A 24,532-nucleotide genomic window follows, 5' to 3' on the forward strand; every position below is an offset into this window, starting at 1 on the left:
TGAAAAACCCAACTCACTCACAGGTCTCAATGTCAGCTGATGCCAGCTTCCCTGTTGCCCCAAAATGGATTCGGATGAATTTGCCCTGTGGAGTTGAGGAGAGAAATGTGAGAGAGTTAAGAGGAGGACTCCGACTAAAAGTCCCAAACTGGGAGGCAAGTGCTACTCACAAAGCGGGAAGAATTGTCATTCCTCACGGTCTTGGCATTGCCAAAAGCCTCTAGGGCAGGGTTGGCTTGGATGATCTGGTCCTCTAGGGTACCCTAGGGAGAATGAGAGGGAAGAGCCTTGGTGAGGGCCTGTAGCCCTCCTTCTTTGGATCACGCTCCCCAGGTGATTGACAGACCGACCTTTCCTGGGGTCTGATCCTTCTTGCTTCGGTCCCCAATGGCAGCAATGACTGCAAAGTACTGGATGACTCTCTTGGTGTTGACAGTCTTCCCTGCCCCGGATTCTCCACTGTGGGGACAATCACTTGGTCAAATGGAGTAGCCAAAAAAAGGATTATTGTATACCAGCTGTGTCCAGGGAACCAGGTAAGGACCAGAGGGAGCTGGGAAGGTTTCTGAGAAGACAACTAGAAGATGAGGGAGGAGAAAGAAAAGGAATAAGGAAGATGACATAGAGGGAATGAGAGCAGGGAAGAAAGATAAAGGGAAGAGAAGAGGGAGAGTGTGAAGGGAAAAATAAGTGAGAAGAGTTAGAAGAGAAAGGAAGAATTAAAGAGAAGATAGGAGGATTAAAGGAGAGAGGCCGGTGGGCTGGATTTGGGGGAAGTGGGAAAGAGAGAATTTAATGGTTCTAGATTAAATCTGGGATCCTGGATTTGGGGTGTGATGGAAGGGGTAGGTTACTCACGTGATGAGGATAGATTGGTTTTCTCTATCTGCCATAAGAAAACAGGAAGAAGGGAGTCAGAGAGTACAGAAGTAACTCCAACATCTTCCTCTCTGACATTCTCTCTGTTCCTGATCCCCCCCCCCCAAATAGACACTGTCCTTGCTTTTCCTTCCCCATCTCCCAGACTTTCTGACGAGGAAGGAGGTGGGGTGAGAGCTTTGGGCCATCCTCAGGAAAGCAGGGGCGCTTTCTCACCTGTCAGCATGTACTGATAGGCGTTGTCCGAAATGGAGAAGATGTGGGGCGGGGCCTCGCTCCTCTTCTTGCCCCGGTAGGCAGCCACCACCTCCGCGTTGTACACCGGCAGCCACTTGTAGGGGTTGACAGTGACGCAGAAGAGGCCGGAGTAGGTCTGCAGCCGGAGGGGGACAGAGAGGAGGCTCAGGGAGAGTGGGGAGCAGGGAGGGAAAAGCAGTCTCAGAAATGGGAAACACCCACACAAGGATCTCTTCTTGTTTCTAGGTCTTTATGTCTTGGTGTCTTTTTCTGTGTCCCTGTATCCCTGTGCCTCTCTCTGTCCCCCTGGACGTTTCCCTATCTGTCTCTCTGTGTGTCCAGTTTCCTGTATGTCTCTCTGTTCTCTCTTTGTGGCTCTCTTTCCATGGATCTTTCTGTATTTCTCAGTCTTCTTTCTGTCTCTTTGTTCCTGGGTGTATCTATCCCTAAACAAGAGTGCTACACACATATACAGATCCAAAAAGAGGAAAAGGGGGGAGGAAAAAAATTATGCCCACCAAGAGGTTAGAATTGAACCAGAAGATGATTATATATTTAAGTGAATAACAGCATGTGGACACAGAGCACAGAAACATCTGAGCTCCAAGGGGTAAAGAAGGTATAGATCAGAATGAAACCTTGAACTCAGCATGTTCAGCTAGCAGTTATGGGGTGCCAGACACAATATTAGGTGCTAAGGGAGATAGATATAAGGATTAGAAAGATATTGTCTTTGACTTCAAATAGCTCATAATCCAGTAGGGGGAAAAGGGTATATGCAAATAACTTTAATACAAAATTAAACATAGTAAGTTCCGGAGAGAGTTACAAAGTGTTAAAAGTTTTTTGTTTTGTTTTGTTTTTTAGGAGAGAATTTCCAGCTGGATGAACAGGGAAAGTTTTATGGAGAAATGATATTTGAACAAGAGTGGGTATAGGTTTTAAACAGGTGGAAGTGGGAGGGAGATATAGGAATGGCATAAGCAAAAACATGGGGGTAGCTAGGTGGGACAGTGGATAGAGCACCAGCCCTGGAGTCAGGAGGATCTGAATTAAAAATCTGGTTTCAGACACTTAACCCCAGTTGCCTTGCCAAAAAGAAGAAGAAGAAGGAAGAAGAAGAAGAAGAAGAAGAAGAAGAAGAAGAAGAAGAAGAGGAGGAGGAGGAGGAGGAGGAGGAGGAGGAGGAGGAGGAGGAGGAGGAGGAGGAGGAGGAGGAGGAGGAGGAGGAGGAGGAGGAGGAGGAGGAGGAGGAGGAGGAGGAGGAGGAGGAGGAGGAGGAGGAGGAGGAGGAGGAGAAGAAGAAGAAGAAGAAGAAGAAGAAGAAGAAGAAGAAGAAGAAGAAGAAGAAGAAGAAGAAGAAGAAGAAGAAGAAGAAGAAGAAGAAGAAGAAGAAGAAGAAGAAGAAGGAAGAAGAAGAAGAAGAAGAAGAAGAAGAAGAAGAAGAAGAAGAAGAAGAAGAAGAAAGGCGTGGAACTGGAAATTATAATAGTTAATAAATATAACTAATATTTGTATAGTGATTTAAGGCTTGAAAATATATGTAGTATATCATTTGATTCTGATAATGATCTTGTGAAATAGGTTCTATTATTATCTCTATTTTATAGGTGAGGAATCTGAGGCTGCAAAGGACTCTCTGTTGGTTACACAGCTAGTATTTTAGATAGGATTTAAATTCCAATCGTTTTGATCCCAAATCCAACATTTTTCCTCCTAGAAAGTATGGGATGTATTTATGAATACATGAATAATCTGGTTTATCTGGAGTGTGGAACACATAAAGGAGAGTTAAATTAGACTTGTGGCCAGATTATAGAAAACTTTAAATACCAGGCTCAGAAGTTTGGGTTGGATTCATGAGGCAATGTGGAATGACTGAAGCTTTTAAAATGCAGGAATGATGTGGTCAGTTGTCCTTTAGGAGGATTAATCTGATAGTGATGTGTTGAAAGGGAATGAGATTGGAAGATGAGCAGGGAGACTAATAAAGAAACTATCTATTATAATAGTTTGGGCAAGAGATAGTCAGACCCAGAATTAGGGTGGTGGTGACAGTGGGACAAAGGAAGGGGACAGGTGGGAGAGTCTGGAGATGGAATGGAGATGGTAGTGCCAAGGGTGATGCCAGTTTCCATTATGGAGGGGCTGGCTGGCGTGCAGAAAATATCTGCAGAGGGAGGCGTGAGGCTGGCCCGGATGGGGCACTCACATAGATCATCCAAGAGGCGTAGCGCTCCTTGAGGTTGTACAGCACGGCGGGCTCGTGCAGGAAGGTCAGCATGGCCATGTCCTCGATCTTGTCAAACTTGGGGGGGTTCTGCTGCATGACCTGGTCCTCCTTCACTGTCACCGTCTGCAACAACCAACCCAGAGTCATCACCAGACCATACTCCCCCGAGGCATCCTTTTCATACTCTTGGAAAAACATTAGCAGTTAAGGTTAACTGGGGAAAGGACTCATGAGCATTGCTGAGGGGACTGGAGATGGCTGAGGAGTGGGGTCAGGAGGAAGGCCAAGGACCAGGAGGTTGGGGGAGAACCAAAATCTCCAGGGAAGAAGGGAGGTTAGGGGTTATCCAAATGAAAGTAGGATAGTATAGGTCCCTGACCCAGGAGAAGACGGGGACTTTGGATTCAGGGATGTGACTTTGTCTGCCCCGTTGGGACTTCTGGCCATACCTCCCTACCCACCATGTGGCCTACCTTGCCATTCTCAGTCTCGGCGGTGACTTTGCCCCCCTCCCGAGACACGATTTTGGCTTTGACAAACTCTTCCTTGTCATCAGGCACAAAGACATCCTTCTTGAGGTCAAAGGCCCGGGTTTGTGCCTCTAGGCGCTCCTTCTCGGACTTGCGAAGGAAGGGGGCGGCTGCCCCAAATGCGGCCATCTCAGCATCACCCATGGCTACACCTGAGTGAGGGGAAAAGCAGGGTGACCTCCCTATTTTCTCCTCCTCCTTTCCAATCTCTGCAAGATTAAACCCCACAGTATAACTCCTATTTCTTCCTCCCACCAGCAACTGAGTTCTAGCAACAAAGGAAAACAAAGTAAAAGCTCTTTGTTCAGACTGGAGACACCCCACTAAGAAAAGATGCTTTGGGTGTGAACTGTGTGGGTTGGAGGGCTTTTCTCAGTATGTCCCTTTCCCTTGCCCTCATTTTATGCCTCCTTTGGTAGACTCCCTATGGAGTCTCAGTCACTCTCTGGAGATCCCCTGTAGAAGGTAGGAAGAAATGAGGACACCCTTTTTCCCCAAGCTGTGGGGCTGCTGGACTTTACGTCCATCCTCCCTTTCTCACTTATCCTGTCATCTCAATAGCCCTCCTCCAACCACTTACCTAGTATTCTCCTCAAGAGTACACAGCAGAGGAGGGAGGACCTGGAAAGCAGAAAGGAGCTGTCAGGGAATAGGAAGGGGAGGCCCCTTACCCCGTAGCCCAGCAAATCCCCTCATCTTTGCCCTTCTCTTCCTTACCCCTAACTCTCCTTCATTCTGATAATCCTCAGGAGCCTGTGTGTTCTCTCCTTACCCCATACCCCATATGGGGATTGGGATGAGGGTGGTCAGTTTTGCTATTATCTTTTTCCCTTCCCTTCTCCCAGACATTATACCCTCAAGATCAAAGCTGCAAGCTGATTTTCTGAAGGTGGTTCAACTTCCCTCACTCCTTCAGACACCAATTTGGGAGATAATCCCACCCCTGCTGAAAGACTCTTTCCATGTTTCTGTTCACAGTTTATAGAAAGTGTGGCTATTAATGAATAACTCTAATTTCCATAAACCATTAGAAACAAGTCTCACCCTATCAGAAAAACACTTAGAGCATGCTAGCTGATTCATCTTTCATCCATCCACTCAGAGGGTGTCACACACCATGCATCCCCAGCCAGACACGCCCATCATACATACCCATCACACACATCCCCTCTAGATGCTTTCTTTCTATCACTCTCTCTGCCTTCCTCTCTATCTCTATGTCTCTCTCTTCCTCTCTCTTGGTTTCTCTCTGTGTCTCTCTTCCTCTCTCAGTCTCTGTCTCTCACACACACATTCCAAACACATACACACACTTTCTAATAACTCCCTGTACTTTCAAAATATAACCAGTATGCCTCCTATGAAAGTCAATGTGAGGTAGGTGCAGCTAGATGGCTCAGGGGATAGTGCTCAGGACTTGGGGTCAGGAAGACCCCAAACATTTACTAGCTATGGGACCCTGGGTAGGTTAACCTTTCTGTGCCTCAGTTTCCTCAGTTATAAATGGGAAAAAATAACAGCATCTGTTTCACAAGATTGTTATGAAGATCAAATAAGTTAACATATATAAAGCACTTTGCAAACTAAAGTGTTATATAAATGCTAGCTTTAGACCAAGATCTGATCCAACCCTACCTTTGGTTCATTCTGAATGGGTGAGCCTGAGAAGCTCGAGGGACTGCTCTAACCTCTCCTGCTGATCTCCATCACTGAAAGTTGTCCCCACACCAAGGTCTGGATCCATCCCTCCCAAACATTCTCTCAAAGCAGATTCAAATATATCTTGCAGACTTATTTACATAATGATAATTAGGAAGTAGTGCTAGATTTGTGGTAAGGAAACAAGCATTCAAATCCTACTTCTTCCACTTAATAGTTGCATCATTTTGGACAACTCAGTTACTTTTTTCCTCAGTTCTCTCATCTGTTAAAAGGGAGCAAAACTATTTGTACTTTCCAGATCTTTGGGATGCTGTGGGGAAAGTGTTTTTATGGATAATAATAATTCCTGTATTTATGCTGATTTAAAGTTTTTTTTAAACAAACGTAGAAAATGAGGCACGGAGAAATTAAGTGATGTTTAGAGTTGTACAGTTCATAGATTCTACTCAAGTCCTAAGGTCATGGGATTTAGAGCTGGAAGAAATTTTAAAGCCTCATCTAAGCCTCTCCTTTTTTCAGATGAGGAAACTGAGACCTAAAGAGGCTAGGTGACTTTGCCAATGCCCCTTAAGTAGTATGTAGCAAAAGTAGGAGTCAAATCCAAATACTCTAACTCCAAAGCTAGTATTTTTTTTCTTAGATTTAGGCTTTCTGAATCCTAAAACCAAAATTCCATCTATATGCATATGCACATGAGTAGCCACATATCCGAATCTCATTGCATGCATGTATGGATGTCATCAGATATACATATGTGCTTAGGAATATAGATATATCTGAATCTATATATCTAATTCAATATGGATCTATATCCATGATTGCACACATACACTGGATATCATATATATACATATATACATGGAAGTAGGATTCATTCTTAGACTCACGACATACATTATACATACCTGGACATACCTCATACATGCTTTTATGTGTCCCATACTCTCAGGTATTCTACAAAATCTCATTCTCTAGGCTACCTTTACTTCCACTTGGGGGGGGCATGCCCATAGAGACACATGTTCATAAATGCCCGTCTCTAATATGATTGATCATTATATGGACCCATAAATTTACACAAACAGCATTTCACAAGCCACATCTTACACAGCGAATATACACCATGTAGGTCATTGGGCACATAACTTTGTTGGAAATCCCCTCAGATACACACACACACACACACACACACACACACACACACACACAGCCCTCCTCATCCCAGGTGTAACCCCCATGCACTTGCCTTCACCTTTCAGGTATAGCTGCACAGGTGCACAGACCCACAGGGATTACCAGTCCTATCCCACTAAGCCAATCCCTTCCCGGTGAGCACCTCCTGTCCCCTCCCAATCCTCGGTGGCTCAGACACATCAGAGGGAGGTCACAGGCTCACCACTCCTACCTGAGATAAGCAAATCAGCCAGAGAGAGAGAGAGAGACAAGGAGAGAAGAATGTGGAATCGGTGCTGGTCTCAGGGGCCTTATATATGGAACTGAAGGGTGCTCCCACCCCCACCCGCACCCCGTCCCTAGCCGGATTTAGAAAGGGCTGTTGTCACCAGAAGCATTTCCCCCAGTCCCCCTCCCCCCTTTCCAAGCAGTGCTCTCCCCCACCCCCCTGAGGGATAGGAAACAATTGGAAGTGGTCGTCATTGTTATGGCACGGAGATCTCGCAGGGTCTGAGTTCCAGAGGGCGGGGGCAGTTCCCAAGGGAGTAAAATATATCTTCCTGGCCAAGCCTCACATTCCAAACTGGCAGGAGTGGGGAGCCCATCAAAAGGGGGAGAGAAGAGGCAGACCCTCCCTGGGGTCTGCAGGTCCACACCTTCTTCCATCTCAGCCACTCTGTCACTGTCCCCCTCGTTCCCTCTGTAGCCTCCCTGATTCCCATTCCTGAGCCCTTTTTCCAGCTTCATGACTTGGGAGAGACAAGCTGAGTGTCAGAAGGCAGTTGGGACGACTGGTGGAGCTCTAAAGTGGTCCAGCCATTCTGGACAACAATTTGGAAGTATATTAGAAAGGTGCTCTAATGTGCCATAAATATCACTGTTAGGCATGTGCCCTGGGGAAGGAAAGACTTCCTGTATGCATGAAAATTTCTTTTGTGAAGTTGGAAGCAAAGCAGGTACCCGATGGCTGGGAAATAGCTGAACAAATTGTTGCATATAAATGTAATATTATATAAATAGAATATTATTGTATAATAAAGGAAAGGGGAATAAGCATTTTTGTAGCATTTACTAATTAAAATACATTATCTCACTTGAATCTGGAAGAAGGAAATGAGCATTTAGCAAGCACCTACAATGCACAAAATACTGCACTAATTGCTTTTCAAGTCATCTCATTTGACTCTCACAACAATCTTAGAGATAGGTACTATTATTACCCCCATTTTACAGATGATGAAACGGAGGCACACAGAAGTTAAATGACATGTCCAGGATCACACCATCAATTACAGTTGGGGATTAGATTTGAACTCAGGTATTCCTGACTCCAGGCATGGCACTGTATCCATTGTGCCAACTTTGCTGCCCCTGGGGGGGTGTTTGTTTTTGTTTTTGTTTTTCACACAGAAGAAAACAATAACAAAGAAATTAAAGCATTCGAAGAAACTTTAAGAAAACTTGTATGAACTGACCCAGAGTGAAATAATGCAGAACTGGAGAAGAATTGATGTGACTACAATAATGTAGAAGGAAACAACATTGAAAGACATGCATTTTGTATATTGATCGTTTTTGTTCATTTATAAGTTCACAACATTTAAAAAATTAGATGAAATAAATAGGTAAAAAAGGAAGATGTAAGAAATTTGAATGCAATGACTAGTCCTGATTTTAGGATGTGAATCATGCTTCCAACCCCTGACAGTGGTGGGGCCAGAGGTGCAGAATAAGATACAGGGTGTTAGGCATGGCCTGTGTGTGGATTTACTTCATTTAACTTTATTTTTTGTTATAAGGGAGGAAGGGAAGGAGAATTTAGTAAGCCTCCTATGTGTGTTTTACAGATAATGGAAAGTGATGATGTAAAAAACAAACAAACAAAAGTAGCTTAATGATCCAGGATTAGGGCAAGAGCAGAGGAGGAGTGGAGTAGAAAGGAGGAAAGGAGGGGAAAGAGTGGCACAGTAAAAGGGACTTAGAAGGGGATAACTAGAAGGAGATTTGAAGTTCGAAAAGAGAAAAGACGTCACATTGGAACCAGAGAGATGGGAATTTTGCCTCTGCCCCTGGCTTTTAAAAATTATTTTAGTTACTTTAAAGAGGCTTATGGAATTCCAGAGACACAAAATGCTTTGCCCACATCACCCTGATTTTCACAAGACCTAAGCATTTTATAGATGAGGAGAGTGAGGTCCAGAAAGGATGAGTGGTTCAGTGAAGCTTACATGGAGCTCAGTGCAAAAAAGGGACTAGAATCCAGATTTCTGGACATCTACTCTGGATACCTACCTACTTCTACTACAACTAACCTCTCCAAATCTCAGTTTCTCTTTTTGTTATCTAAAAAGCCTTGATTCTCCAATTATGTCACCTCAGAGTGGTAGAGGTCAGTTTCAGAATATCTCACCTTCAAACCTACTGCTGCCTATCCCATTCCTTAGCTAGGACATTGACTCTTAGGCAGAAAAAAGATGCAAAGAGACTGATGCTCCCTCTCCAAAGGAAAGCAGCTGGCTGGTGGTTGTGGGTGAGGGTTGGGAAGGGGGCCGATGCATTTGTACAGAGCAGGGCAGAAACTTAACATTTTAGTTCTAGTCCTGGCTTCCAGTCTTGACCAGGTCGTTAACTAGCTGTATGATATTGGGCAAATGACAATCTTATTGGGTGTCAGTTTTAAACCTGCGAAATGAATGGCTAGATTGGATTCCATGGTTCCACGTCTCCATGATTCTGTCATGGTCTTTCATAGAGTTGGGATTGCGAAGTCAAGAATGACTCTATGCAAGGGAACTTCTGAGGTCCCTTCCAGCTCTCTGTCTATGACCTGATATTTCAGGTGGTTTAATCTTCGCATCTAGTATGGATTAACGCATGTGAATAACTTGTTATCCCTTTGAACATCAGAGAAGAGGAATGTTGAGAAAAGGCAGCATGTTACAGCATGTCTCTAAGAGGGGATTTTCCTCAGCTACTCACAAGTTGGATGATCATGGGCAAACCACTTAACCTCTTGTAGCTTCAGTTTCATCATTCCAAAAAATGGAAACCATATTACTTGCACTATCAGCTTCACAGGTTTGTTTGGGTGAATCTAATTGGCTATGTCAGTGACATCCACCAAGAAAGACTTCAATGGTCCTGGATTGGTTCCTGCAAAGACTGTCTGTGAGATGCCCAGGGATTCTAAAAGGTAGGACTGAATGCACAGTTTTCCTTCTGTCCTTCAGACACAGGTAACTCTCTCCCTTTTCTCTCAGCCTGAGATGCGGATCACTGAGATGTTCAAAAGGCCAAGAAAAGATGCTAAGGTTCGTTTCAGCCTGTTCATTTCAAAGACAATGTCCTAATTATATTTGGGGGTAGGATTGTGATCTTACTTTTCTACATTAGAGGTCCATCAGGCTTTATTTGACCAACTAGATCTGTAATTTTAATTCTTCGTTTTAGAGCTATTAGCCTGTTGAGAGAAGCAGGAAAAGTTATGGACTTCTCACTTTTGCTCCCTAATTAATACCAGTGCCTTGAGGACTAATCATATTGGGGACTAGCAGGAACTTTCTAGGAGTCATCTAAATTGTCTTCCAGTCTCTAGATATCACCTACACTATTTTGGACAGCTGGAAGTCTCTGCTGTCCTTAAAGACCCCTATGAGACCCCTCAGACACCTGTTCTACTGTGTCACACCCCTGCTTGTCAGGGAAATCTTCCTTTTTTTTGGCAGCTCTCCGAAGAATGGTTTTACAAATCTTTTGGAGAAGTTAAACTGGGGATAAACCTAGAGCTACTGGCTACAAGCAATTTCTGGGTGTTTAGGACCCACTTTCCAAGCAAGAGGAACCTTGCAGATATAGGGGAAAGAGAGAGGGGATATTGCCTGTGGTGGAGGCAGGGAAAGAGCTGAGATTGAGAACAAAAGAAAGAAGATGCCTACAAATGGCTATAAATAAAAGGGAGCAGGAGGGAGGGCCCCCCAGCTGATGAAAGCCAAATAAGGCTTGGAGTAGAAGGAAGGTGAATCTGGCCATCCTCTCCCCTCCTCCCTGTATTGTGCCTGCTTTGTCTGGGCTCTGTGTCACTACCCCAGAGATCAAGTGTCAGGCCCCAAACAGGGATCGTTTGCTGGAGTTGTGGGGAAAGTAGCTAAAATTATCTCTAAGGAGAAGAGGGGGATAGGACAATTAGAGGAGATGGGAAAGGGGGACAAAGGGCAAAGGGAGCAGAGACCCAAAGGGAAATGGGAGAAGGAAAGGCACTACCTGGGGAGAAACAGAGAATCCAGAGAAAAATGGAAGAAGAGGAGAGAGGGAACAAGGAAGGGAGGTAAGGAAGGAGGAAAAGAAGGAAGAAGGGAAAGAAAGAGAGACAGAGACACAAGCCAGAGAGACAGATAAAGAGACAGAGACCCAAAGACAGAGAATCAGAGAGACAACAGAGACGGGGACACACACACACACACACACACACACACACACACACACACACACACACACATGGACAGTGATAGAACAAAGGGACAGAGAACCAGAGACAGAGAGACAGCTAGCTCTGAAGGCAGAGAAGAAAGGAAACTTGAGCCTTCCATCCTTGGGACAATTGGTAATTTGGGGTCCACTGCTCTCTGGTGATGGAGCGCCAACTCCCCCCTTCAGGGCTCCACACGAGCCAGGGATTAGAGGGCTGAGCTCAGAGCCTATCTCAGGTTTCCTTTTCCAAACAGCTGCTCTTCCCTCTCCCTCTTTGTCTTCCAGCCCGCTCCCAATTCTTTTGTATTTTCTATCCACTCCCCGCCCCCACCCTCCAGGTTCTGCCTTCAGATGGACAGACAGCAGGTGGAGAATAGGGGGAGGGCAGGATTTGTGGCTATCAGAGTTGTTCTAGGGACAGGGAGACATGGCTCTGGGACTCTAGGTTATGGTAGGGATGTCCCCTCCACATTGGGGTAGAGGGGAACAAGTAGATAGACACCGGAAAGTTATTGTCACGGAGATGCCAAACCAGGGCCTCAGACCAGGCCAGATGCACCAATGCTCCCCCTAGACCAAATGCAGGTCACACCCCAACCCTTTTGGGTAGAGAAGTAAGGCATGGTTTTCCTGGATTCTTGATTTTAAACATTTCTTCCATATCAGCGAATGGACAAAGCATAACTGAGGCACCATCATTTTATTGTTTATATTTTTATTTTTTAATTAGTAAGCATTTTAAATTAATCTATCCTTCCATTCATATCACTCCATTGAGCAAATTTTAAAAAGAAAAGAAAAAGCCCTTAATTCATAACTTCATAGTTCAAAAAAACACCAAATTCTTACATTAGGTATGTCTGAAGATATTTGTCTCTTTCTATATTTTATCCATCTTCATTCTTTTCGATTCTTGGTGACTTTTGGACATTCAACCTATTACCTAACACTGAATAAATGTCTGAGATCACATTCCTAACTTTTTTGCTCAAAAGAGGTGGGCTGTGGCCTGGATTTGATCTGGAGGAGTAGTACCAATATGTCTGGCCTAGCTCAGTGACCTAATCAGACATCTCCTAGGCCATTACTTTCCCATGACTACCTCCATTTGTCCCCTCTCTACCCATCATCACTATTACTGTATTACATTGCATTAATCAGAGTTCTAAAGTTTTTCAAAGTTGCTTTTCTTCATAATTATCATCATATAGATTGTTTCTCCTAGCTGGGCTCATTTTCCTCTGCATATTCAAAAAAGTCTTTCCACTTTCCTCTGAAATTGTCCATTTTATCATTTCTTATGGCACAATAATATTCCATTGAATTCACACACCACAATTTGTTTAACCATTACTCAATATAATACCCCATTAGTTTCCAAGTGACTAATATGAAAAAACTGCTATAAATATTATTTGTACATATATTCCCTTTCTTCTTTATTTGATTACTTTGGTGTATAGGCCCAGTAGTGGTTGCTGGATCAGAAGCTGGGGACACTTTGGCACTATCATTTTCATAAGTTAGATCATTCCCTAATCTACTACATCATTACTGGTAGGGACTTTTTTGCTTTACCAAATTCAAGGATATTCCTGTTCCTGATGAAATCTTTGGCTTGGAAAGCTCAGGGAAGCTTGATTTAGTTTGGAGCTCCTCCATAGGGTTTGGTTGATGAATGGTGAACCTAGATGGTCCTGAGAGGATGAGGAAGACCAAAATAAATCCCAATGGCTGTTTAACAAGGGCTTGAAACCTCAAGAGAAAATGAAGACCAGCTCATCTGCTGACTGAAGAGATCTTTCTGGTAAAAAGGAGGGAAAAATAAAAATTTTTGTGTGTGTGTGTGTGTGTGTGATGGATTGGCTTGGGATGTCATGGCACATGGGGCCTTATTGGATTGTGTGATGATCTTTGCTTGATGCAGTAATGCATCTGAAAAGCTCTGGGAAAAAAACCTGGAAAGAACTAGGTATTCTGTCATGAAGCAATTATACCAACTACATATAAAGACAATCTATTGAAGTCAACACTATAGGAACTTTTGCTAAGAGATCTGAAGCCATCCTGTCTATACATACTCATTCTTGAGAATTGTTGCCTCCTAGTCCAAATCTGGTCCAATCATGTCCCTGTGTTGTTATCTTGTGAGCCTTGCACCATCCTCCTATTGACTGAAACTGTTCTTGGGGTGGTGCCGATGGGCACTTCCCTTAGGGTTGCCAAGCCTGGAACAATCCTGGGAATGGGGATCAGCCAGAGACCATGGGATTTATTGGGACCTGAGGGGAATGTGCTTGATGAGGGGGCCAAGAGACTGGGGAGCTAGTAGTTGGCTGTGTACCCCTCCCTGGGGGAGAAGGGATTCCCTGTCTGCCCCACTAACCCTCTCTTCTCACCCAGAGGCATCCCCCCTTCTCTAACTAGAGCTTCCTGGAATATCCTTCCTCTATCCTATCCTCACTACCTGATCTTCACTTCCTACCATTAAGCAGAGCCTAAGATTTATGCTCAGCCATTGTCCAGAGGGAAAGCAATAGGGTCAACAATGGAGGGAGAAGAATCTACCAAGAGTAGGCACTTTGTCTGAGCTCCCATTCTAGCTCCCTATAAGGCCCTCAAGTCCTTCATTCACCTTTTAACAGATACCCACCAATCAGTGAATCTAGAAGTGTATAACTCATCCTTTACTACATAGCTAACACTACAGGGCATACAAATACTCTTAAGACATGGTCCTTCCTGTATGTGCCAAAATGTTCGTGGCAGCCCTTTTCATAATGGCTAGAAACTGGAAAATGAATGGATGTCCATCAATTGGAGAATGGTTGGGTAAATTATGGTATATGAATATTATGGAATATTATTGTTCTGTAAGAAATGACCAGCAGGATGATTTCAGAAAGGCCTGGAGAGACTTACATGAACTGATGCTGAGTGAAATGAGCAGAACCAGAAGATCGCTGTACACTTCAACAACAATACTGTATGAGGATGTATTCTGATGGAGGTGGAAATCTTCAACATAGAGAAGAGCTAATCCAATTCCAACTGATCAATGATGAACAGAATCAGCTACACCCAGAAAAGGAACACTGGGAAATGAGTGTAAACTGTGAGGATTTTTTGTTTTGTTTTGTTTTTCTTCCCAGATTATTTTTACCTTCCGAATACAATTCTTCCTTTGCAACAACAACAACAAAATTCGGTTCTGCACATATATATTGTACCTAGGATATACTATAAGATATTTAATATGTATGGGAATGCCTGCCATCTAGGGGAGGGGGTGGAGGGAAGGAGGGGAAAAATTCGGAACAGAAGGGAGTACAAGGGATAATGTTGTAAAAAAAATTACCTATGCATATGTACTGTCAAAAAATGTTATAATTATAAAATTAATAATTAAAAAAGACATGGTCCTTGCTCTTAAACTTCCAATTTGAGACAAATCTAACTTGCACAGAATAAAGAATAACAATAGCAACAACAGTACCTGACATTTACACATCACTTTAAAATATGCATTGCACAGCAGGATTGTGCAGTGATCAACTATCATAGACTTGGTTCTTCTCAGCAGTTCAGTGAGCCAAAGAAATTCCAATAAACTTTGGGTGGAAAATGCCATCTGAACCCAGAACTATGGAAACTGAATGTAGATCAACACATATCATTTTCACTTTTTTTTTCTTGTGGTTTTTCCCTTTTTCTCTCCCAACATGGTATATATGGAAATATGTAAAAAAAAAAAAAGTATATGTATAACAAAAAAATTTTTTTACATGTACTGGGGAAAATAAAATAATAAGTAAAGAAATAAATATCAGGCAAGTTCCTCAAACCAGGAGAATTCCCCATGCTACTTGGTTACTTTTAAGATAATAAAGCCCACTTTCTCAAAAAAAAAAAAAAAAAAAAAAAGGAGCATTACATTTTATGTGCATTATCTCATTTAATCTTCACAAAGACTTTGTAAAATTATGTGTGGAAAGTATCATTATCCCTATTTACAGGAAACTGAGGGTTAGCGAGGTTAAATGATTTGCTCATGGTCACATAATTTCACAGGAGAGATTTGAACCTTGTTCTTCCTGACTCTGAGTCCCAACACTCTATCCATATTTATATAATGATGTAATGAGGACATTTAGAGTAGTACAGTAGAAAGATCTGCATTTAGGGTCTGCTGTCTGGGGCAGACTAACACATAGTGTGATCCTAATACTAAAGGGTAGAAGACTTCAGGGAGAGGAGAGAGCATTGTGAACTGGAGAACTCAGGAAAGGTTTCATGGAGAAAGTGGGGTTTAAACTAGTTCTTGAAGAGAAGGGTAGAATTAAGAGAATGCAGTGGCCTATAGAGGAAGGGAATTCTAGGTGGTAGAAATTTGAGCATGAACAAAGACATGGAAGTTGGAGTGAACTTGGTATATCTGATGGAGACAATGGGGATCCATACTTCCCTAGAGTTGGCAGTCCACATAATGGTGCCCACTGTACAGAGGTGGTATGCAAAAAGAATCCTGGATTGGGAGACAGAGTACCCACATTCAAATCTGAGTTCTGTGATTCACATTCTAATTCCATGATTCTATAAAATTAAAAGGTGAGATCAGAATGTGGAGCCTTTGTATTCCAGACTCAAGAATTTTGATGGTAATAAAGAAACTATACAGTGCAGCCCATCACAATTAGGGCTGTTTTCAACAGCATTCATACTTTTGGGCAACCTGTGTAACTATTTTAGCAAGTGAGTGTCATCATCCTATTGTGGTGTATAGTGGAGAAAAGCACAGGATTGGAGTCAATGATGGCACTGACTCTATTATTTCCTAGTCATGTGACTTTGAGCAAATTTCTTTACTTCTCTGTGTCTTGATTTTTTTATCCATACAATTGAGATGATTCACCTGCTACCTTACTCAAAGACATGTTGAAAGAATGGCCAATGTTGGAGCCAGGGCTAAAATCCAGGCCTCTGATTTGGAGTCTCTTGAGTCTCTTTCTGTTATTCTGCCCCATCTTACAATCATTAATCCAGCTTTTGTCTTTCAGATGTCCACATTGGGGAACTTATAGCAAAATTGTTTCAAACAGTAGCTCCCATCTCTCAATCTCGACTGTCTAAGTCTGAGCAGAATTCTACTCTCTAAACTCCAGGGTACAATGTCAACTTGGTCAGCCTGTCTAAGATGGCTGAGATAGAATGGAGAACTGGGAAGTACTTTAATGATCTGGAAACCTGAGCAGTCTCCACAAGGTTCAGGGTCTTCTTCTTGCTTATCCTCTTTTTTCCAGAAAGGCAGCATTCTCTCTCTCTCTCTCTCTCTCTCTCTCTCTCTCTCTCTCTCTCTCTCTCTCTCTCTCTCTCTCTCTCTCTCTCTCTCTCTCTCTTTCCTGAGGCTGGGGTAAGTGACTTGCCCAGGGTCACACAGCTAGGAAGTGTTAAGTGTCTGAGATTAGATTTGAACTCAGGTCCTCCTGAATTCAAGGCTGGTGCTCTATCCACTGTGCCACCTAGCTGCCCCAAAAGGCAGCATTCTCAATCTGTAAGGCAGAGTTTGTCAATTCTTTCTTGTTGCCCCACCCTGTGGCCTGGCACCCAGAAAACTTCCTAACCTTTCAGAGGAAACCACCTGGCAGTGTACCAAGGGACTGGCAAAATACTGGCTACTGGTCTGATTTTCCTGGTCTTTAATAACACTGCAGTTTCCCTGATGCTGAGTATGTGCATGTATTTTTAGCACTGTATTTTTATTTTAATCATGGAGGTTTATAAGAAAACATGGACAAAAACTGCACCTGCTGAGAAGGATTGAAAGGGCTGTAGTTTTCATCAGTGGAGACTGTAACCTTACTGATGAAATACAAATCTATTAAAATACAAAAATATTTTGTTATATGAGTGTTCCTTTTCTGTTTTAATAAGTTTTGGCAACCCAAGTGGAAAGTATACTAAAATGAATAGGTCTTACAACAGAGGATTAGGGGAAGAGAAGGGTTATATTATTTTCTCTGGTCTTCAGGCTCATTGAGGTTAGATAAGAGGTAGAGAAGGTTGGGAAACTAAGTATTACCAGCCAGCCAATAGAATCTCATGCTTAGATGGATTTGGGAATTCGACTTTTGGTTTTTGCTGGCACTGAAAAATTTCAAGTTGGAAAGACTGTGTCTACTCTTAGAACATCATCCTATACCTTTGTGTTTTTAATTCACTGGATAAAAATTGCTATAGAAGTTTTGTGTACAAGAAAAGGGATGGAAATAGCAGTCAATTGGGAGGGGAAGCTGGCTGAGGACATAGGGAGTTTTCAGGGGGAGGCAGAGGCAATGGGAAGACTAGAAATCAAAGAGGGAAAGAAAGGAAGAATAATGATTCTGATTGGAAAAACAATTCTTCTTCAAGGGGAAGTGAAGACAGGAGCCATATTGCCAAGGCCAGGGATGGCAGAAAAATGAAGCAGAATGGTGTACGTGAGGTTAGTGACCTTGTCCAGTAAAACCCAAGGACAGAGTCTCAAGCAGGCAGGGGAAGGGGCACGTGTTGCCCAGCCCAGCCCCCCTGGCCTCTCTGCCCCTGAGATTATAACCTAGGCTGCCAAGGACAGCTCCATGGGGGTGGTGAGAGCCACACTGAGGCCCTTTTGTGGTTATGTATGCCTAAGAATAGCTGTGGCTGAGCTGGGGGAGGTGTCTTTTATTGCTAGCATGTTTTGTGTCTTGTTTCTAGAGGTGTCCTGTGTCTGGTTTCCAGAGGTGATGATGTCTAATTGTCAGGGGGAACAGGGGCCTCCTGCTAATCTCCAGTCTTGTAACCATTGCTTGTCTGTAGCACAAGCCTTAGACTGGAAAAACTCAGGGAGAAGAGGAGTGGAAGACAGATTTTATCAATGGAGATAATTAAAGGAATATTGGGAGATGGATGACAATTTTTAGAAAGTATAGAGGGAAGGCAAAGGATACATATGTTAAGATGTGAGTTTTGGAATCTGAAGGCAGAATTCTTCTGGAGACTGGAATCAAGTAGGAAAAAAAAGACTGAATAGAGGGCAAAGAAGGGAAAAGATTTGGTTAGAAATAGAGAGGAATGGTAACTGTGAGAAAATGAAGTGGGAGTCTGGTGTGGTAAAATAAGGGACCGAAAGGCAAAGAATCAAAACCAGGAACTGGAATAAGAATAGAGGGGAAACAGGAAGGGGAAAAAGAGTGAGGGGGTTAGCTTTGAAAGAAGGGAATAAAATGAGAGGAGAGAAGGGGTTGGTGAGGGTAGTTAGATAGAGAGGGTTGGAGGGTGGGGGAAAGGAGTGGAGTTCATGGAAAAGCTGGGAGGAAGGCTCTCGAACTCCATTCCTCTGAGATAACAATGCAGTCTAAATCTCTCCCTAATCTCCCTCCTTCTATTAATAGCACTGTGTTCTGTCAGAGGGGAGGCCACAGGTCCCCAGACCATGCTCTTAACCTCTTTGCCCTTGGCTAGAATGGGGCAGCTACAGCTGCATAATCATCATGTAGCTCTGGCCTCTTTGGTCTCTGGGCTCCTGAGGGGTCCTGGGGAAGAGCAGGGAGAGATGGGCCTTCAGAAAAAAGGAGAGAGAGATTAATTCATAAGTATTTATTGCCTACCTGCTGAGTGGGTAGAATAGTGCTGATCACTAAAGGGTTTGTGGAAGTTGCAAAGGATAAAGTTGAGGAATTTATAGTCCAGAAGATAAAGCACATAAAAAGTGACATGAAAACATTTGTGAATGCCAATATGTGTGTGTGTGTGTGTGTGTGTGTGTGTGTGTGTATGTGTGTGTTACAAAAAAACTATCTGCAGAAACTGGAATCACTTCACCAAAAGTTTTAAATACCCTGTTTCTGAAGCCCCTTTTGCTTTGCTGATGACATCTTTTGCACTTCTCTTTATTCCAAAAGAAGAGTTCAGCTTCTCATAATTGTCAATAACTTCCCACCTATTACAAGATAAGAAAACAACAGCAATGTTTGGGTTTTTTAAAAGCAAAAACTATTTACAGGATTAGACCAAAGTGGACAGTTTGGCTTAAATTATTGCTATTACTTGAAATTATTGCCTCTTAAAGGTTTGATTTTTATGTTTCTATCAAACTTCATCCAATATGTTTTACTGCATAACAAAATCTTAAGATACCATGTATCACTTTTATGTAAATAAATGACACATTTTTGTATATGCTGTCATTTTTAAAAAAAAAAAGAAAAGAAAAGAAAAGAAAAGAAAAGAAAAGAAAAGAAAAAAAAGAAAAGAGGAACTAAAGTCATAGATTCTTGGGCCAGGGTGGGGATAGGGAGCTCAGAAGTAATCCATCCACCTCAGTATATCTTTTTAAAGCCTTAATCCTCTTCACATTTCTAGTATGTGATCATATATAGGGTGAACCAAAGTCTAAGTGTTACCTACTTCATTAGTTACCTACTAAGATAGCCCATTCTACTTTTGAATAACTCAACTAATTAGCAAATTTTCTTTATACTAAGTCAATATCTGCCTTCCTTATAGCTTTTATCCCATTCTATATAGTTTTGCTCTTCAGTGCAGAATAGTTTAATCCATCTTCTTCCATGACAACTTTTCAAAATTTGGAAGACAATGATATCTTTCCAACTCTTCTCTTTTCTGTGCCAGATATCTCCTCTTACTTTAACTAGTTTTCTTTAAGGTTTGATTTGAGTCACCTCCCATTCTAATTTCCATCTTCTGGGTATATCGGTTAAATGTCCTTTTCTGAAATAATAGAACACTCCAAACTGGGCCTAGTTCTTCAAATGTGGTTTTATCAGGACAGAGTACAAAATATACAAATAACTGTGATACAAGTGCAGAACCTCCTCTGAGAATCTCACTTGTGTTTGCAGTTTGGACAGGGATGGGTAGGTGGGAGTTTAGGGAGGTTAGGAGGTAGGGTCGACTTCCATTTTCATTATATTCTGTGTCATTGGGTAGACTATTAAAGTTAAACATACTGTGCATACATATATTATATTTAACATATACTTTAAAATACTGGATTGCCTGCCATCTAGGGGAGGGATGGGGGGGAAGTAAGGGAAAAGTTGGACCAGGCAGTTTTGAAATGGTCAATGATGAAAAATTATCCATGCATATGTTTTGTAAATAAAAAGCTATAATTAAAAAAAAGTTAGACATACTGGTGGATGCATACAATATAGGAATATGGACCCACTCAAAGCAAAGGGTATTCAAAGCAAAGATAAAAGTAAAAATGGTAGTTATAACTCTCATAACCTTCCATTCATTGGCTATGGTATCTCCTACCAGGCAAGTAGTGTTGTTATGGGACATCCTAGGCAGTGGGGTGGGGGAGAGGAGAGTTGGGAAGAGAGAGAAATATTTTCCCTACCTCCATTCCAGAGGAAAAAGGCAATTCCCTTTCAAAATTTGTGTTCTTCCATAGTGGCTTTATTCTTTTTTCTTTTCTTTTTTTTTTTTTTTTTTTACTGTGAAATAAAAATGTTATTATTATTAATATTGTTATTGTTTCCTCATTCCTTTCCCTTATCACTTCAATTTTTTACTTTTATTATAGCTTTTTATTTACAAGACATAAGCAGGGGTAATTTTTCAACACTGACCCTTGCAAAACCTTCTGTGCCAACTTTTCCCCTCCTCCCTTCCACCTCCTCCCCTACATGGCAGGTAGTCTCATACTTGTTAAATATGTTAAAGTATATGTTAAATTCAATATATGTATACATATTTATACAGTTATCATTCTATATAGGAAAAACTGGATCTAGAAAGAAAGAAAAAAATTTGAGAAGGAAAACAAGAATGTAAGCAAACCATAACAAAGAGAATGGAAATGCTATGATGTGGTCCACACTCATTTCCCATAGTTCTCTTTCTGGGTATAGCTGATTCTCTTCATTACTGAAGAATTGGAACTGATTTGGTTAATCTCATTGTTGAGGAGAGTCTTGTCCATCAGAATTGATCGTTGTATAGTCTTGCTGTTGCCGTGTATAATGATCTCCTGGTCCTGCTCATTTCACTAAACATCATTCATCTAAGTTTCTCCAGGTCTTTCTTAAATCATCCTGCTGGTCGTTTCTTATATAACAATAATACTCCATAACATTCATATACCACAATTTATTCAGCCATTCTCCAGTTGATGGGCATCCATTTCCAGTTTCTAGCCACTACAAAAAAAGGCTGCAGGGCTTTATTCTTGACTGCCAAATCTCATACTTCTCAGAGAGTATGCACCTGCTTTTTAAAAACACTACCAAGGTTCTTAGCCATCTAATGGTTAACAGCCACCTAATTCCATTATTTGACTTGTCAGAAGTTATACCTATCTTAGGAATGGGAAACAAAGTATAAATGTATCTTTGTGCTTTGTTTAAGACTTTACCCCATCACTGCCTCTGTTACTTGCATCTCATCTTCTGTAATAGAGGCAGTAAGATAATATAGTTGAGAAAGCACTGGGCATGGAGACATAAAGAAATAAAAATCTGACTTCAAACACTTCCTACTTGTGTGAGTCTCTGTTTTCTCATCTGTAAAAATGAATGGAATCCACATAAATCCTCAGCATTTTTATACATTACCAACACAATCCAACAGCAAGAGATACAAAGAGAAATTCCATTCAAAATAACGGTTGATAGTATAAAATATTTGGGAATATATCTACCAAAGGAGAGTCAGGAATTATATGAGCAAAATTACAAAACACTTGCCACAAAAATAAAGTCAGACTTAAATAATTGGAAAGACATTCAGTGCTCTTGGATAGGCCGAGCAAATATAATTAAGATGACAATACTCCCTAAACTAATCTATTTATTTAGTGCTATACCAATCAGACTTCCAAGAAACTATTTTAATAACCTAGAAAAAATAACAACAGAATTCATATGGAACAACAAAAGGTCAAGAATTTCAAGGGAAGTAATGAAAAAAAATTAAGTGAAGGTGGTCTAGCTGTACCTGATCTAGAACTGTATTATAAAGCAACAGTAACCAAAACCATTTGGTATTGGCTAAGAAATAGACTAGTTGATCAGTGGCATAGGTTAGGTTCACAGGGCAAGATAGTGAATAAAAATAGCAATCTAGTGTTTGACAAACCCAAAGATCCCAAATTTTGGGATAAGAATTCATTATTTGACAAAAACTGCTGGGAAAACTGGAAATTAGTATGGCAGAAACTAGGCATGGACCCACATTTAACACCACATACTAAGATTAGATCAAAATGGGTCCAAGATTTAGGCATAAAGAATGAAATCATAAATAAATTGGAGGAACATGGGATGATTTACCTCTCAGACTTGTGGAGGAGGAAGGAGTTTGTGTCCAAGGGAGAACTAGAGACCATTATCGATCACAAAATAGAAAATTTTGATTACACCAAATTAAAAAGTTTCTGCACAAACAAAACTAATGCAAACAAGATTAGAAGGGAAGTAACAAATTGGAAAAACATTTTTACAGTTAAAGGTTCTGATAAAGGCCTCATCTCCAAAATATACAGAGAATTGACTTTAATTTATAAGAAATCAAGCCATTCTCCAATTGATAAATGGTCAAAGGATATGAACAGACAATTTTCAGATGATGAAATTAAAACTATTTCCGCTCATATGAAAGAGTGTTCCAAATCACTATTGATCAGAGAAATGCAAATTAAGACAACTCTGAGATATCATTACACACCTGTCAGATTGGCTAAGATGACAGGAACAAATAACAATAAATGTTGGAGGGGCTGTGGGAAAACTGGGACACTGATACATTGTTGGTGGAGTTGTGAAAGAATCCAACCATTCTGGAGAGCAATCTGGAATTATGCCCAAAAAGTTATCAAAATCTGCATACCCTTTGACCCAGCCATGCTACTACTGGGCTTATATCCCAAGGAAATACTAAGGAAGGGAAAGGGACCTGTATGTGCCAAAATGTTTGTGGCAGCCCTTTTCATAGTGGCTAGAAGCTGGAAGATGAATGGATGTCCATCAATTGGAGAATGGTTGGGTAAATTATGGTATATGAATGTTATGGAATATTATTGTTCTGTAAGAAATGACCAACAGGAGAAATACAGAGAGGCTTGGAGAGACTTACATCAACTGATGCTAAGTGAAACGAGCAGAACCAGAAGATCATTATACACTTCAACAATGATACTGTATGAGGATGTATGCTGATGGAAGTGGATATCTTCAACATAGAGAAGAGCTAATCCAATTCCAATTGATTAATGATGGACAGAATCAGCTACATCCAGAAAAGGAACACTGGGAAATGAGTGTAAACTGTTATTTTTACCTTCTGAATCCAATTCTTCCTGTGCAACAAGAAATTCGGTTCTACACACATATATTGTATCTAGAATATACTGTAATATATTTAACATGTATAAGACTGCCCGCCATCTGGGGGAGGGGGTTGGGGGAGGAAGGGAAAAAATCTGAATAGAAGTAAGTGCAAGGGATAATGTTGTAAAAAATTACCCATGCATATGTACTGTCAAAAAAAAAGTTATAATTATAAAATAAAATAAAAATTAAATTAAAAAAAGTTTTGATTCTGCATTTTCATATTTAATTCAATAAACTAATTTACTATAAGGAAAAAAAATGAATGGAGAAGGAAATAACCAATCACTCCAGTATCTTTGTCAAGAAAACCCCATGGAGATGGAAAATGCTATTGGCTTCCAGAGGACTATGGAGAATATTAATATGGATCAAAGCATAGTATTTTCTTCACCTTTTTTGTTGTTTTTTTTTTTCTTTCTCATGGTTTTTCACTTTTGATTTGATTTTTCTTGCATAACATGATAAATATGGAAATATGTTTTAAAAAGATTGCACATGAGGAAGATTCTGGGAAAATGGCAGAGTGGGTTGGTAAATTTCAATTTCTCCAGATTCCCCCCACAAACAGAACAAATTTGAGCCTAGGGACAAACATAAAGTAATGAAAAATCAAGAAGATTTGGGGCAGAATCAGGATCCTACTGATACAACCCAACAAGATCTGAAGAAAGACACCCCTCCACTCCCCCCCCCCACTATTAATGCTTGTGAAGTGCAAAAACCATTGTTTGACTTGTCAAAAGTTATTCATATTTTAGCAATGGGAAACAAATTATAAATGTATCTTTGTACTTTGTTTAAGACTTTACCCCATCACAGTCTCTGTTACTTGCATCTGCTAGCTCTGCAGAAACACCAAGGGGACCCCTAGGGCTAACTGTGTGCCTGGAGCCTCTGCAGAAAACACAAACTTTCACTTCCCGGACTGTTTGTAGAGTCTGGGTCTGTGTCCTAGAAGACTGAGAGGCTGATTA

General features: G+C 41.4%; 1 protein-coding gene across 2 annotated transcripts in view; it reads right to left on the minus strand.

The window, feature by feature from the left end:
* The window catches only part of MYH7 (myosin heavy chain 7), a 31,635-nt gene extending 24,625 nt beyond the window's left edge, over nucleotides 1-7,010 (minus strand). For both annotated transcript variants that reach the window (XM_074294288.1, XM_074294286.1), the window contains exons 1-9: nucleotides 6,947-7,010; nucleotides 4,460-4,500; nucleotides 3,823-4,031; nucleotides 3,329-3,472; nucleotides 1,096-1,252; nucleotides 859-886; nucleotides 351-459; nucleotides 171-263; nucleotides 22-85 (exon numbers count right to left, since the gene is read on the minus strand). In XM_074294288.1, coding sequence (XP_074150389.1) covers nucleotides 22-85; nucleotides 171-263; nucleotides 351-459; nucleotides 859-886; nucleotides 1,096-1,252; nucleotides 3,329-3,472; nucleotides 3,823-4,023 — 796 coding nt within the window. In that variant the 5' untranslated portion in view covers nucleotides 4,024-4,031; nucleotides 4,460-4,500; nucleotides 6,947-7,010. The remainder of the gene's footprint in view (nucleotides 1-21; nucleotides 86-170; nucleotides 264-350; nucleotides 460-858; nucleotides 887-1,095; nucleotides 1,253-3,328; nucleotides 3,473-3,822; nucleotides 4,032-4,459; nucleotides 4,501-6,946) is intronic.
* Nucleotides 7,011-24,532: the final 17,522 nt, after the last annotated feature.

This window comes from Sminthopsis crassicaudata, chromosome 2, assembly GCF_048593235.1.
Source record: "Sminthopsis crassicaudata isolate SCR6 chromosome 2, ASM4859323v1, whole genome shotgun sequence".
Taxonomy (NCBI): domain Eukaryota; kingdom Metazoa; phylum Chordata; class Mammalia; order Dasyuromorphia; family Dasyuridae; genus Sminthopsis; species Sminthopsis crassicaudata.